The sequence below is a fragment of the Vidua chalybeata genome, chromosome 1, assembly GCF_026979565.1.
Source record: "Vidua chalybeata isolate OUT-0048 chromosome 1, bVidCha1 merged haplotype, whole genome shotgun sequence".
NCBI classification, from domain to species: Eukaryota; Metazoa; Chordata; class Aves; order Passeriformes; family Viduidae; genus Vidua; species Vidua chalybeata.
In genome coordinates this window covers 29,568,782-29,585,327 of record NC_071530.1, presented here as the reverse complement: position 1 = coordinate 29,585,327, position 16,546 = coordinate 29,568,782, and the positions used below count along the sequence as shown (strand labels likewise).

The 16,546-nt window shown below is 37.3% G+C and overlaps 1 protein-coding gene across 1 annotated transcript; it reads left to right on the top strand.

The window, feature by feature from the left end:
* Positions 1–1,641: 1,641 nt before the first annotated feature.
* AGR3 (anterior gradient 3, protein disulphide isomerase family member) lies at positions 1,642–11,525 on the top strand. Its single transcript, XM_053951814.1, has 8 exons — positions 1,642–1,727; positions 3,425–3,554; positions 5,836–5,899; positions 7,166–7,218; positions 7,856–7,932; positions 8,190–8,253; positions 9,234–9,317; positions 10,051–11,525. Exons 2-8 carry the CDS (start codon positions 3,449–3,451, stop codon positions 10,098–10,100), a joined length of 498 nt encoding a protein of 165 aa, XP_053807789.1. The 5' UTR covers positions 1,642–1,727; positions 3,425–3,448; the 3' UTR covers positions 10,101–11,525.
* Positions 11,526–16,546: the final 5,021 nt, after the last annotated feature.

Sequence of the window (16,546 nt, the reverse complement as noted above, 5' to 3'; positions counted from 1 at the left end):
ATATGCTACACATATGAATACTTACCTAGATCTGCTGCTGCATGACTCACACAAAAGCAGCAGCTTGAGAGTCCAAGTGCCAGTTATTCTGCAACATCTTTCTCTCTCTAGAAATCAGTCTTTTTCACATACTTTATTGCTGCCTTATTCTGCCCTACTTTTAGATAGCTATTACATCTCCTAATTTTGACTTAGATATAACTATGTGTACACAGTTAACCCATAGTTTTATCTCCAAAACTAATCTTTAGAGTGGAGGAGAAAAATGGAAAGGCTTTCCACCACCATTACCCTGGAGACTAGGCTGGCCGAGTTCAATGAGTGGGAGCACACTGGTTCAATGAGGGAGTGCAGAAGCATGTGCTCTACACTGCAGAGATTGAATTGAATATTTGGCTGGTAACTGCTGCTGCCCAGGTTGGTGGTTTGACTGCCAGGCAGCACAGATTGTGCCTGGGATGGAGCTCTGGCTTCACACTCTGTTCATGTGTGGGTGCTGAACAGAGAAATCAAAGACGGGTAGCTGATCAGATCCACTTAGTAAGCAGTGACTGAAAAGGAGTACTGAAGGCATCCAGCTTGGATTTATAAATCATTACAGTTATTTTCTTTCAGCATTAAACCTTAACAATGTCTTTTTGACCAGAGCTGCCAATATCTCTAGCAAAATTGACAAAGGCTGAAATTCTGACCTTCAAATATAGAAACAAATTGCTGAACATGATCCTGCTAAAGGGAACTCTCGGGTAGCTCAGCACTAATTTCAGTCTATTTGATTGAATGTCTACCCCTTTACACCTTAAAATAATAAACCTGTGCCATGAAAAACACAATACCTGGGAAATTAAGAACACAATATCTCAAAATTATTTCCATAAATTTGGAAAAAATCAATATTTCTGAGAACAGTAACCATACAGCCCATATAAACAAATATATGGGAGAAGAAGCAAAAGAGGATTGCTTCAGATTCCCCTGCAAAATCTATTGAAGGAGGAAGAAAAAGGTGATCCAGTTCATTCCTTCTTTATGCAAAGGTGATGACTAAAGGTGCTTGTATTCATCAAGTTCAGTAAAATTATATCAAGCATCATGTCCAAAAGAACAGATATTTTTAAACTACAACTCCCAGGAGCAATAATCAGGTGGTTTAAACCATATTTTTTAAATAAATAATTTTATTTCCCTCTCAAAAAGAAAAGAGAGTTTGTTTTATTTGTTAATTACACTTCTCTACACAAAGTAACCCTTGTGTCTTCCTATTAGGTTCATTCCTATCTTCAAGCACCAGTGAACTCTGCCATTCTCTGGGAACAAAAGCACCTCCAGTTCCAGCTTTCATTGGTGGTTTCTTTTTTCACTGGACATAAGCCAGACTCAAACTGCTGGGGGGGTGTTACCAGACACACACAAACCACTATTTATTTCCAATCCTCATACAAGACACCTGATACAAGCAAAGATGAAGAGAAATGCAAGGATTCAGTGTATAAGCATGGGAACTTGCAAGAGAGAAAGTTGGAGGCAAGGCAGAAAAGAAAGGGGGAGGGTGGAAACACATTATTTCAGTTTTCAGCTCAAAGGTTCCCTCATTTTTTCCCAGGTGAATGTGCTGTTGCTGCTACACAGAGACCTGGGCAGCTCAGGTGTTCTGTGCTTAAATCACTGATTTTTAACTAACAAATTCCAGGAAAAGTACCTTCAATCAGGAGAACTGGTCGCTGCTGGTGAGCAAGTATTTCTTATTCTTAACTCTCCTTTAGTAAAGCAATGAGGTTTTGTTCACAAATGTTTTACAAGCCTAGTTATACAAAAAGACAAATGATAGATGCATAGAGATTAGCTAGCAAATGTTTGTTCTGGCAGGGAATTGAAGGCAACCTATGTGGTATTGGCTGTCCTACTTTTAAGTGAATCAATTAAATAACATTGGAATATGCAGCATCAAAAATATAGAATATTAAATTTAAACTGCCTACAGTTACAGTTCCAAAGCCCTCTTAATTTTCAATAGGATAATCAATTATTAAGCTTCAGATGATTTTACCTGTGATTTAAAGAGATTAATGCTTTGATCTTTTTATTCATACATTGTGAAAGACTACTTCTTACTACAAAATTACAATTTTTTTTTTCCTAGCTTCTGCATATTTTAATGTACAACTTTTTCTCCAGCCAGCCAAATAGAATTAATTTCTCTAATTGAGATTGCCAGTTATTAGAAATGGAGTTTTAATTTGTTCACAAGAAATTTAACTGCTAACAGTAATTCTGTGATGTAAAAAGAGATTCATTAAAACAGTACTTTACATGCCTCTCGGTCCTAAAAAGCATGAAGTATTTTCTTTTGCCAGTGCTTAGGGTTGCAGTTCCATATGAACATCAAATTTAAATGCAAGTTAGAGATTTTCATTATCAGTACAGGCACAAATGTCTTGGGGGATATTTCTTTTTTTTTTGGTGGGGCATGGGTGGAGGGTCGTTGTTATTTTTGTTCATTTGCTTTGGGTTTTTTTTATTCAAGTCAAAGTAATTTCTCAGTGGGGCATCCTGGTAGCTCCTAAAGCTCAGCCTCTGAAAAGCGGAATCCCCAGTAAGATGACTGAGTGGTATCCTGGTCTGTATTTTTTGACTCAGTTGAAACCATCTGATATCCACCTGAATATCAGATCTTTAATGCCTAGAAGTGATTGTACTGGAAGAAAGTAAACTTACCAATTAAAAACAATTTGGCTTTGTAATGCTTTTCCTCAACTCTTGCTTTTGTTCTCTGACTTTTATCAAGGTAAGAAGTTACTGAATTTCTTATGATGATCTTGGTCAGGAAGAGAATACTGAACTAGCCAGAAACACAGATTAATTGTTTTATTCAGAAGAAGTTGAGCTGAAATTCAGTGTAAAAGATGCAATGAAGAATGGGAAATTTTTTAAGTGGAAACTTAAAAAATTACCGCAATTTCAATGTTTTGGAAGAATATGACAATTTAAAGAGTATTATACTTGTGGCAAATTCTTACTAATCTTCCTGCTTAATTGAGGAGGATATTATGAGACATCTTTTGACAAAAAAGCTCCAACATAAAAAGAAATAAAAATCTCATGCTGTTGCGTTTCACTGAAATTAAAAAACCTGGAGCAGTGTCTTGAAATTGTTGTGATCCAGTATTATAATGCTGTACTAGTTCATGAGAATCACATGAGAACTGTACCCTGAAGCCTCATTTTAACTGCTGAAAGTAGCATTGCACAGTAAAATTAAGCACCTCCAGTTTGCATTTTCCTCACAAAGGCAAGGATTTCTAGGAAAAAAAGAAAAAAAAAAAGTGTCTCTGAGGTACAGATTGTTAGGATGCCACTAACATATTGATCTACACTGCACCAAGTGACAAATCCATGTGACTAAAGCTGTTTCTTTGTTTTCCAGTTTCCTTGCATTGGAAGGGAAATAATGGTCCATCCTACATTGGCCTTGTCCCTCCTGCTAATTGCAGTCAGTTCCAACCTTGCAATGGCAATTAAAAAGGAAAAACGAGCACCTCAGACACTGTCAAGAGGTACTGTATGTTCGCTGAATGTAGTTATCTCCTTACCTCACCATATAGACCAGCAAATATGTTTATTTTGAATGTACATTTACAGAATGTGTATCTATATATATGAGCATACATATAAAACATACATAGAATGCACATATATACTTACTGGGGTGTGTTTTCTTTAGTGTTAAGTGATGCTCTAATTAATATATGTTCTCATTTCACATCATTTGACTCCATCAGTCCATTAAGCATATGACTGAGGGCCTCATGTAACCTGAATATTTTATATAACTCATAGTGATCTAACAGAAGCAAATAACCTAAACTGAGTCTCTCAAATCAAGATGTATATGTAGGACTATCAGTGAAAAAATATTCTTTCATACACCGTTTGAAATATATGTTATTATTGTAACCTGCCATAACATCAGTTGCTATGGAACAAATTTTCTACAGACTCATTTTTGTACACAGAACAGTTTGAACTGGGGTTTCCTGCATGACTTTTTTCTTGCTTTTCATCACATATCCACTGCAAAGCATGACTGTGTGTAATTCACTTCCCTATGGTGCATAATTTTCAACCTGAATGTTAAATAAAGACCCTGTTTTAATTTATTTATATCTATCCTTAGAAATACAAGCAGAAAAATAGCTTAGCTCTTTCCCTCCCCCACCTTTCTCCTCCTCTTGGGACTATTCAGGAAAAAAAAAAAAAACAACCAAAACCAAAAACAAAACAAAACAAAAAAGTCTTCATCTGTCTTCCAAACATCTTCTGCAGGCCATGTAATGCTTGCAGATCCCACTAAGGATCTGAGTTTTCCCTATCCTGGTAAAGTTGCACATCTCTCAGACATTCCACGTGAGCCTAATTGCTCAGAGACCATTTGACAAAATCATGCACCACCTGGACTAGCCTAAGAGAAATTTCAAAAATTTTTGCAAGCAGTGTCCCTGGGGAAAGATTAGTATCAGTCTGGGATGTATTGCCTAGTTTGCCCAGATCAGGATTTATTTTTTCCCAGTAAGCCTAAATGGAAAAAAAAAAGATAACAAAATCTTTTACAATATGTCAGATTTGGAAAAGAAAAGAAAAAGAAAAAAAAAAAAAAAAAAAAAAAAAAAAAAAAAAAAAAAAAAACAAGCAAACTACAAAGTAATCACAGAAAACAGGTGTAACTTTTCGAATTCTGATTTCAGGCCTATTAGGATGCCTTGAGCACTTTATCTGTAATTTTCACAGACCAAGGGGAAATACTTAAATGTGCTGCAAAATGCCCCCAAAATGCTGACTCCTGTGTGCAGTTACCTGCTTCAGGAGCTGACAGCAGCCAGGGCTGGGAAGGCGCTGGTCAGCATGCCAGAGTCCCAGCACCAGCCAGACAGACCTGTGTACTGAAAGAAGACGTGATCCAGAAGCATCACAAGCAATTGTCCTGTGAGAAATCCAACACCAAATCTGGACTGGTCCAAGCACTGTCCAGACAGCAGAGAAGAAACAGAGCTTTAACCCAGTCCAGGTCCAGAAATGGAGAGATGAGAATGAGAATTGTAGAACACTTGTCATGAATGGAGCCACACTGCCATACAGGGATCTGCTATGCAAGGCCTGTCATCCTTGGGAACTGAAGGCACAAAACCAAGTGGACAATTTGATTTTTGAGATCTGCATATTCCCAGCTATGGATGAGCTATGGAGCTGATGTTTGTTAGGATTTTGTTTCAGTGGAGATTTTTATTTAACAGCCATTTCTTTACTGAATTCTTTAATTAAATGAAGGGCTTTGAACTTCAGGGATTGAAGTTACTTTGGAGTTAAGTGTATATTCCAAGACTGTTCTAATGACATTCATATTAAAGCTGATCTTATTTGAGTTGTCATATTTTATTTTTCTCTTGTTATATGCCAGCTTCTCTTTAAGTCCCAGGGTTTACATGAAATACTGAGCAGACAGTATGAAGATAGAAATTACTTGGGTGCTGATTTAGCAACCTTGAGCATTTAGAAAGATAACTAACAAGTCTGTCAAAGGGCTTGAACTGGATATGCAACCAGCTGAGATTTTTGGGGGGTTGGGTTGTTTGGTTCAAGTTTTTTAACCTTTTAGTGTATCTATCAGGAGATGTGAAATTAGCATACCCACAATGTTAGAGAACCTTCGACTAAAAACCCCGAATCTTATTTGCATACAAAAGTTAATACACATAAACAAAAAAGAAAAAAGAGAAAAAAAGGGAATTTGTTCTGAGTTACTTGCCTGACCAGCAGCTAGTCCTTTTGTTTTATTTCTAGGGTGGGGAGACGAAATTACGTGGGTACAAACTTATGAAGAAGGGCTTTATCAAGCAAAGAAAAGGTAAGAGATTAAAAAGTAGTATGAAGATAAAGTTGTTATTCCATCTTGCTGGAATATACAATAATGAGACAGAAGAAAGAAACACCATGACAGCTGATCTGTAGACACACATTAAATAAAATAGACTCTGTCTATAAACAAAAGGACTTCTAGGACTCTTGTGACTGTGAAGTAACATAATGGGCCAATAATGTAATGTTGTCATTTCTTTGCCACAAAGGAGGTATTGTCATTTAAATTATTAATCATAAATAGATACCATAATTTTTAAACTACATCTATTGTGTTTTAATATCATGTACTTCTGATTACTTTCTTGAACTCTGTTACATTTACTCTTGCATAGTGATCTACTGCCTTTAATGTTTCCCCCAACACTTTATTAGTTGGAATATGTTCATGATATATTTTCTCACTGTCTCTATAGAAATGGAAGTTCCAAGCTCAGTCTTCTCTGAGAATCAGCTGCAAATAGATTTGAGAATTCATAACAATACTTATTTAAATATCTTTTACAGCTCATTGTAGATCACAATAGTGTAGCATGAGCTATTGCTAAATTGAAGGCAAATTATTTGTAAAACAAAAGACAATTAATTTCATGTACCCTGTGTGAAAATGGTTAGAAATTAACAATTCCTGTTATTGAAAGCAGACCAAGCATTAATAACTGACCTGCTGAACAGTAAATATAGCTTAAAAAATATAGGAGAAAACACACATTTGTTTATGTTTTGACGTCCAAAATATAAAATTTTAACACTTTACCAAACTATTTACAGAATATAAGTAATATACTATATAGTTGTTCAAGAAAGCTTAAAACACCAGAAAAATTTCATGGAAAGTATTTGATGATAAACCCAATCTTATAAAATCTATTTTATACTAATTAATATATATTATTTTTATTTTCTTAACCCTGGAGAAATTCATACCTAAGTAACATACCTATTTAGTCTGATTATTTACTGCCTGAGACTGAAATTATGGTGGATCTGTTGTTATTTTATTCCAGAATCTCTTACTATAGACAGCCTATTTAGACATAGAAATGCTGTTTCTCCATTTCTTTCTTTTATGAAGTGCTTATGCTCTTTTCCCTTGCTCAGAAATTTCTGTAGTATTTTACAGAATGTCTACATGGTTTTACTCATGGTTAACATCAGATTAAATGCAATTTGCCTTTTTCAGTCTGCTAGTAAAATCACCCATATGAATACATGTCAAATGACCTAACTACATCTTTTATTATTATTAATAAAGTAACAAGCCACTGATGGTAATTCATCATTTGGAAGACTGCCAATACTGCCAAGGTAATTTTGATTTTTTTGTGTGTTAAAATTTTGTGAATATTTTTTATAAGAACCAGAACCTATCTATATATTTACACTGCACTTACTGAAAATTATTCAGAGAAACAGGTAAATGAAAAGTGAAAAATTTATTACCATTATATACAAAAACTCCACTATGAAACTACATAATAAAGAACATGAAAAAATCTCACTGCTGCTGTATTGCTACTCCAAATACAGCACTCAGTTTAAATTAAGAGGCACAGATTGGCTACTGACTCATTGAACAGATTTAATATTGTTTAGCTCTCCTGAAATGGTAACTAAATAAGGAGGCAAGGACAGGGCTGCTGAAATTGATCTAACAAGAATTTTCTGAGAATAATGCACTTTTGTCAAGCCAAGACATGGTATCCATTGAGACAACAGGCTTCATAAATAACAGAAGAGAGCTTCCATTTTCATAGCCAGAGGTTGTACTGCCACAGGCCAAAGAGCCCCCAAAAGCAGCGATAGAGCCCTTAAGTGTCTCCTCAGGAATGTGAATCAGCAGAGGCAGGAACAATGTGACTCAGTCTCTGACCAGTGTGGTGCCCAAGCACAGATGGAAAGGCAGCATTTGAGATGGATTTCAAAGTGATCCTGTCTTTTCTAGCACTGAAGAAAGCTTTTGCAGAAAATGAAGAAATACAGGAAATGGCTCAAAATAACTTCATTATGCTGAATCTCATGGTATGAAGGGTTTGGGGCAATTTGACTGGTGTCGTTTCATCGTCTGTGTTTCTCTTTCTTTGTCTTGTTTTTTCATGTCATTTTAAATAATATAGTTGACATTTTAGTTATTTAAGTAGAGACAATTGTGCATGTGTATTCACACACGAGTAGTACCTATTTGGTTTTATTTTCTGGTGCAAGGTTATTCACAGGTGGTACTATTTCAGCAAAATTTACAGAAATATTTTAACAACTAACCTTAATTTTTATACCAGCATGAAACCACAGATAAAAACCTGTCACCTGATGGACAATACGTGCCTCGAATCATGTTTGTAGGTATGTAAAATATTTATGTATCATCAAAGTTGTTATATCGGAATTATGCCACTGTCCTCCTGTGGGGACATCAAAATTATTCATTTTGCCAAAGGAAAATCTCTCTGCCTCTGTTGTATACTTTGACTCTTGTAAACATCCTCAGATTACAGATATGTCCTGGAGGGCACTTACTTGGGCTTGAGAGCAAGATGTTTAGAAGTCTGTTAATATCCGGATTTGTTGCTCTCCGTGCTTCTTGCTGGTTCTGTTACAAGACAAAGTTTACTGAAAAAATCAAATATCTGACTGAATGTAGATGGCTATAAAGTGGACATTACCACAGAATAAATCAATAGTCAGTGGCATCTAAGGATTTATTCCATTTTAAAGCTGACTTCTGGAATGTACCAAATTAATTATGCCCCAGAGTGCCTGTTCCTTCTCACTCGCTGTACAGGGAGCCTGGAGTGACTGTGATGGCATTCAAAGTTCAGCCCACACTCAGACAGAAAGCAGTGTAGTTACAGCAATCAGTAAATTAATAATAAACTTGGAAGGGTAACTGAGGGAAGAGAATTCACAACAACTTGTTCCCAGTCTGGGAACATTAGGAATCAGAAGATTTTCATTCTCAAGGCTCTAGGTAAGTCATGCTATCTATTGCCATTGAAAGGCATGGCCCCCACTATGTGTGCATCTGGTCAGATTAACCTCTTCTGATGTAAAGTCAGAACCTGTAAAACAGGATATTTTTCTTTAAATATGAATGACATGCATGTGTAACCTAGCACTTAAAAATAACTGTGTACTATAAAAGTGAGCGTTAGCTTTTGTTCAGGATTTCTCCAAGTAAAGAGCAGTTGTTTGGAACAGAGCGTAACGGCCTCGTAATTGCTGCATTGATGAAATCAGAAACAGGGCTGCCAAAGTAATGCCACGCCATCACCCTCAGCTGTTGTGGGAATGGAAGGCAGTGTTTAACCCAAATACTTTTTCAGACCCATCTCTCACCGTAAGAGCTGATATCACAGGAAGATACTCCAACCGGCTTTACACTTACGAACCGCAGGACATGATGTTCCGTAAGTGCCCTTTGCCGTGTTACTTTGTATCTCACGTTGTAAGCAGCCAGATACCCCCCATCCTGATCACTTGTGCTTGAGAATCCATTAGGATCTCAAAGTAAAATAAATACCATGTGAGAGCATTTGCAATAAATTATAATGGTCTAACCTGTTCTAGCAAAACAATCACACACATTGTCCCACTGAATTTATTGGGACTATTCAAGTAAGAAAAATTGAAAGATCATGGGTGAGAACCTTCAGAATCAAGATCTGAGCAGTTTTATGGAGAATGGTGAATGTCACTATGCTCAAAATTATCTGACTGTACAATGTAAATAGCCCGTGGTGGGAGGGAATCAGTAAAGAAATGCAGGTGGTTATGTCCATAGCCCTAGCAGCCATATATCAGAAAGGAATGTGATTTTTCAGGTTGAGCCAGTTCTTACTTTATGCCATCTATTTGACACCAATGCAATATATCTCACCACAAATACACACATCATATCTGATTACCAGCTTGCTGTTGAGAAATGAGGGAGTTGAAAGGATTCTTGTCAAATCCCATAAGTTAAACATTTTGATTCACTAATTTTTTTACTTTCTGTTTTAGTTAACAATCTCTAAAATAAAATGTGACCATAAATCAGTTTCATTGTGAATAATTTACTAAATCAAACTAGGTGAGGTTTTTTTTCAATTGTTCAAATGTATTTCTACTACATTTTCACAGTTCTTATTTTTTTTTCAGTAATAGAGAACATGAAGAAAGCACTACGCCTCATTCAGACAGAACTGTAACCAGTAACAGTCAAATGACCATAACCTCTACGAGGTGAAGCTGCACCTCTCTGACTCTACTTGCAAGTTGAACTTTTACCAAGCAGATTTGGTAGATCAGATTTCATTAAAAATGTATGTGTACAACTTGGAGAACAAAAATAGAAAGACTAAAGAACCCATTTGGAAAACATGAGGAGAAATATATTAAACACTTTGAAATTAATTATCTAAATAACTGAAAATAATGGTTTTAAGTGCATCAAATTCACGCTGTATTTTAGCAATCCAGTTGTGACTTTGTTAGGTTAGCTGTGACTTCTGAAGAGGAGTTATAAACAATCTTTTTGATGTCTATTTGCAATTTATTACATGGGTTAATATCTGCATCTTGCCTCCCCATTTTAACTTTTATTGCAAGAAGCTTATTAATTGTTAGTGTACCCCTGCTTTATACAGTCATTTCTCATTAAAGGAAAGGAAACTTTGCTGTCAAATCAGACTGGAAAGCTCATGCTATAAATTTTGGAATAACTTACATAGTGAAAAAAAAAACAAACAAACCAAACCCACAAAAACAAACAAACAAACAAATAGGAAAAAAGAAAAACAGTGTTCCGGGCTTAGCTTTCCTCTGTATAATCCTTTAACTTTTATTGTGGCAGCTGAAAATGGAAGAGATTGAGCATGCAGTCTCAGTGAGGTGATAATAATCAAAGGTCAGCTACATGTTTTGCTGCAATAAAGATACAGTGAATCAAGAGAGATGGAAGGAGATAGACCCAGAACTCCAAACCTGAAGCTAAGTGATGTTTATAAATTCTGGCATGAGAAAAATGAGGAGGTTTATCCTAGCTCTTTGCATTTAAATGTCATTTCAGTCATGGGAAGCTCATCCCACGTCATTCCCTCTTTTTCTGCAGCATTCCACCATAAAGTTGGCAGTTTATTGAGGAAATCGGGACATACAAAATCTTGGCAAAATTTTCACAGGATTACTGTATGCAAGGGTGGACACTTGCTTTGAGTAAAAAGCTAAAGTCAGTTGAAATGGTTTACTATCCCAGCAATGTGGGTTTTTGTTAGAACAAAATAGTCAGCAATTCACCTGCAGCAGGAGCATGTATGTTATGTTACATGTAAAGCATCTGTGTCATTTGTTTGTGCCACCTGTGTTTGCTTGATGCTGCCTCTGTACATATAATAGATGAGAGAAGGATCTCTGCAGGAAAGCTTTGCTAATTCACAATACCTAGTATTAATATGTCATGAGTGAGTTATATTGTACATATCCACATCTTCATAATTATGTAAAATTTGGATATAAGCATATATTCCAATGGAGTGAAGCTAAATGACCTGTACACTAAGAGAAAAAAAAAATTATTTCAGTAATTAGAAATGTATTGTCTTTACAATCAGTATGATGTTTTTAACCTATGGGAAAAATGCTAGAAGTAAAATTAAACTGCAAATCTCATTCCTTTGATTTCTGCTGAGCTCTACTCATTTATGTCTTTATCTGTTCCAGATTTGGCAAGATTTCCCTGTCTGTGATCATACTCTCTATTGAGCATGGCAGAGATACTCTGGAGAAAGGAATGTAAACTAGCTGCCAGACATGACCCAGGGTAGCCATGGCAGCCATTCATCTTCCTTTTCTCCAAGCTAAACAACCCCAGTACCCCCAGCCACTCCTCGTGAAGCTTTGTGCTCCAGACCCTTCACCAGCTCCACTGCCCTTCTCTGGACACGCACCTGCCTCATTGGCCTTCCCCCAGCTCTTACCCAGAAACACGCAACCCTGCCATCACCATCACCATCACCAGGCTCAAGGCCACCAAAACTCCCTAACATATGGGGCCACCCCACTGCCTCCCCTTCCTTGCCTGTCCCTTTTGAAGAGTCCATAGCCATCCACTGCAGCACTCCAGTTATGCCAGTCAGCCCACCAGCTTTCCATGATGGCAACCTACACCAGTTTTCCTGCTTCACAGTGGCTTCCAGTTCCTTCTGTTTGTTGCCCACGCTGTGTGCATTGTGTAGGTGCACTTCAGCTGGGCTGTTGATCCTGCTACCATTTTGAGGGGAGAAGCCCTAATTCCTACATGACCATTCCCAGGCACTTTGTGGTTTCTAACTTCAATAACCCTTGTGTCTTTGCTGCCACATGGCTCTATCCCCTACTTCCACTGAGAGGGCAGACCAAAAGACCTCCCCAGCACACTGTCCCTCAAACATTTGTGTGACACTACCAGACTTAACTCCAGGGAGCCTGGTTTTATCCCCTTCCCTCTTCAAATCTAGTTTAAAATTCTTTATTCCTTTAGTGGATCCATTCATAAGCAAAGAGGTAGCTGTCAAGAATGCACAAAGCTGGAATCCCAAAAGATTTGTGATACAGGACTACAGTCCAGACCTTGCTTGATCTCAGGAAAGCTTAACTTCATAATCGCACCTCAGTGCTGTAAAAGGAAATAAATGGTAGAATTACCACTTATTGAAATTGTGGAAGAAACAAGTAATTCAAACATTAGTCCTGGAAGGCTACTGTTGTTGTGTTTATTTTTGGCATTTGATATTGAGCCAGCAGACAGGAAACTAACTACGTGAATGAAACAAAATAAATAACCAAATTTTCAGAACAATTGCAATGATCACTGACTTAATTGTCAGACAAAAGCTAGCCTTTAGATTTAAACTGTAGTGAATGTTATTTTAACATTTGAAGAAAATCCAGAGTATTTTCCAAAGGTAGTATTGATAATGATTGCATCTGTAACCTTGAAGAGTATTTCCTGCTGTGGAAGTTTGTAACAGTTTTAACAAGCCACTCATTCAAGCAGAGAGTAGCCAATTTCTAGAGATGTCACAGGCGCATTAATTATTCTGTGTCAGATGAAATCTCTTTGCAAAGTAAAGGGGATTTCATCCTCTTCTTTCCCTTCTCAAATCCCCATAAGTACCATGCTAAAATCTGTTCCCAGCCATAGCCTTCAGAAATGGGATTAAGTCTTTGAAATTCTTAAAAACTCAGATCAAGTCCTTTTGGTGGAGCTAGATATTCAGGTAAAAGACACCCTATATGCACATTTTTTTACTCACAACTTAGTTCAACACTCGTCCCTAATTTTAGAGCTGCTACTACATTTCTGCCTTCTTTTTGAAGACTCTTTTGCCAGGTAATATTTCTGCTGATGGAGCAGAAACTCAGATCTCAGATTAAAGTCTCACTGCTCTTGGATAAAATAGTAAGCCTGTAACTTGTTCAATAACAGACATAACATGATTCTTTCCCCTCTTTTCCTCTGAAACGAATGGCATGATAATCTGCTCCCTCTTTTATTCCTTGCTTTTCTGTTTGCACACCACACAAATTTATTCACAATATTAGTGGGTAGATTTTTATTTATACTCTTTACTTTTCACTTTCTTAAGGAAAGAGTTGGAATCTGTTCTTTTTCTTCCTTGGTTATCTGGAATTGAACCAACCAGGTTAGAGCTGAAGGAAGAGAATGAAAGATTGAAAATGTGAATGTGAGAGCAGAAGTTGTTTTACACAGAATAAATTCATTCACAGTAAAAGGACCAATAGATGAGAAAACCTACCTGTGTAGACTGTGTGATTTTACAGAATTCATAACCTGTATTCTCTAGGTTTAGATGTTAACATTCATATGGGCATAATGTGGCATCAGCTGTAGAAATCCATGTTTTCTACAAAAAGATTTCTCTGAGTTTTGCATTTGGTATGAACACAAGATATTCTGGGAAGCAAAATTACTGCCACCTGTTCACATATCCGTCCCTACTTTACTGTCTGGACTTATCTGGTGTAATCAGACCAAGAGTAGACAAACAAACGTGGACTTAACGTCAGTGAGGTGAGGCTCAGGAATCTGAGAACTGACAGAACAGGATCCTCCCCTGTGTATCCGTCTCAGCGCAGAAAGGCGTTCCCTTTTCCAGGCAGATGGCTGATCTATTGGTCTGTGGAGCTAAAACATTTTCCCATGTGCAAATATTTGTACCTGACCAGAAGAAAAGAAAAGGCACCATACCTTTGTGTACCATGGAGGTGACAGATTGTGGGACACCTCAGCACTTAAAATGCAAAAGTAACTTGATCGTGCAGAATAAGACTGATATAATTAGGCTTGTTTCATGTACTACACGTGTCCTTACCAAAGGCTGACCCAGAGAAATTTCCAAATGCTGAGGTGTCCTCCACAGGATCAACCAAGTGATTGATCTGCTTCCTTTTGTTTTTTCCTTTTTTCAAATGGATATAGAGATCTACAGTACAAGTCAGAAGGAAATTAATAGTCTCCATGGCAATTAAAAAGTCCAAAACCACTGAATAGAAGGGGAAGAATATTTACTTGTTCACCAGAAAACCTACAGAATTTGCAGTCTATCTATTAATTCATTTTCCTTGCTGCTTAAGATGTTCGTGCAATTCATCACTTCCATCTTCGGTTGCTACCATGTATTGTAAATAACTGACCCCCTCATCACTAAAAGTGCATCTATTTCAGCAGACTGTTTTCTTTTATGAGGTATCAGATAGTTGCTGATCCCTTTAGAATCAGAGAAGACACACAATAACTACAGCTTCCCCTATTTTTGCGTAATTAGGTAAAAACCTGAATAAGCAGAATCATCTTTTAGTTCACACTACCATATCAAGAACTGCATTTTGAAATTTCCCTATAATGCCAACTCCAGTAGACATTCATCAAGTCACCCTTTGTACATGTCTAAGTGTGACCTGTGAGAAAGAGAAAAGATACCATACACAATAACTTTTCAAGTTTATAAGACTCAAAGGACAGCACTCCTGATGGAGTGTGTTGGTGCTTAGACTGTGCTATTGTTTTAGGAAAGAGCTTAAAATGGCTTCAGAAAGATCTAGTGTGTCTTCTGCTACCTTTCTGAGGTATCACTCGTTAATCCTTAGCACACCCTGGCTACATGTCCCCAGGTGATTGTTTGTAAAAGGCTGGCACACGAGAACCTGCCCTGCTATTTAGCACTCAGCCAGCTACAGAGAGACAAGTTCACGGATGTATAAAAACCACCAGCCTCATTGCTTATGTTCACATGCAGGGAAGGGAACAGTGACTGCCTGGCGGAGAAGCTACACCCCATAGTGAGGAATATTGCATAGGATGGAGAGAAAAGTAGCCTTGCTCTGCTAAAGGATTTTTTTGCTTCAAGCCTATAAGTAGCTGGGGCTGTGATTTCACACAGCTCTTGAGCATTTTTATCAGAGCATAAGAGCAGAAGAAGAGCACGCATCTTCCAGACCTCTACTGCTTCACATGGAAGACAACTCCACAACCGATATATCAAATTATTATCAAACATTTTCGTATATACATTCCTACTGAGGAGCATTCTTGCCCTAATTGAAAAAATTTTCCCTCATGGCCTCAATGGCTTAGTTCTCAGTAACTCGTATACTCTTGACCTTGGCAATTAAAAAAAAAAAATCCTAAATTCCATAATGAATTCCAAAAGGGAATTCAAAGATTCAGAGAAGCAGTTGCCCTGGACCTGGAGATTAAATCTTTCCTTCCTTGGAAAAACGCCCTTTCTTATTTACCTACCAAACAAATTAATACAGAAGGAATCATAGTCCAGTAAAAATGTATTATGGGCTGTCCTGCATTCTTGGACTAAAGATATGAGATGCAGAACAACTCCATTAAAGAGAAATAAACCTTTAGCATTTGTTTGGTTGTTGTTTATAAAAGCCAAGGAACAGCTCTATGGATATGTCACAGAGAATTTTAAATGAATAAGCATTATTTCATATGCTATTTCTAGAAGGCAACAGTGCAAATGTGAACCTATCTGAAGTGTTTATGAGGCAGTCACTTTATTAATACCATCAAGTACAACCACTGGGGATAACTTCAGGCTGCCTTTCCTGACCAAGTGTGTTGACTGCACAGATGGTGAACTGAGCTTCTACACCCCTAGGTACAGCTACAGGGCATCTCTGGAGCACAAAGGACCAAACACCTTAAGCACTAGGCAAAGCTGTATCCACAGGCAGCTGTGCTGCCTGAAGGTGTCCTACCATATGGAGGCAGCATTAAAGAGACTGACAGCTCCTTTGGTTATTTACCCTGAAGTGAGTTGCAGGAGCTAAGGATGTTTAGCTTTCCATATTTTTATAGAGAAGGAACTAAAACACAAGCAGGTTAAGATCACACGAAAAGCATGTGACAGCTCAAGGAACTGAGGGTGCCTTTAGCTAGCTAATATTAATGGAAAAAAAGCACCAACTAATTACCATCACCTCTTTCTGACTGTGGAATCTGTTCTATCAGTCATTTGAATTCCTGAAATTAAGGGAGAAAAGGCACTGTGCTAAGACAAATGAAAGACAGCATCCACAATTTTGTAACCGACACATAAACCACAAAACTTTTCCTTCCTGCACTGAAACAAATCAA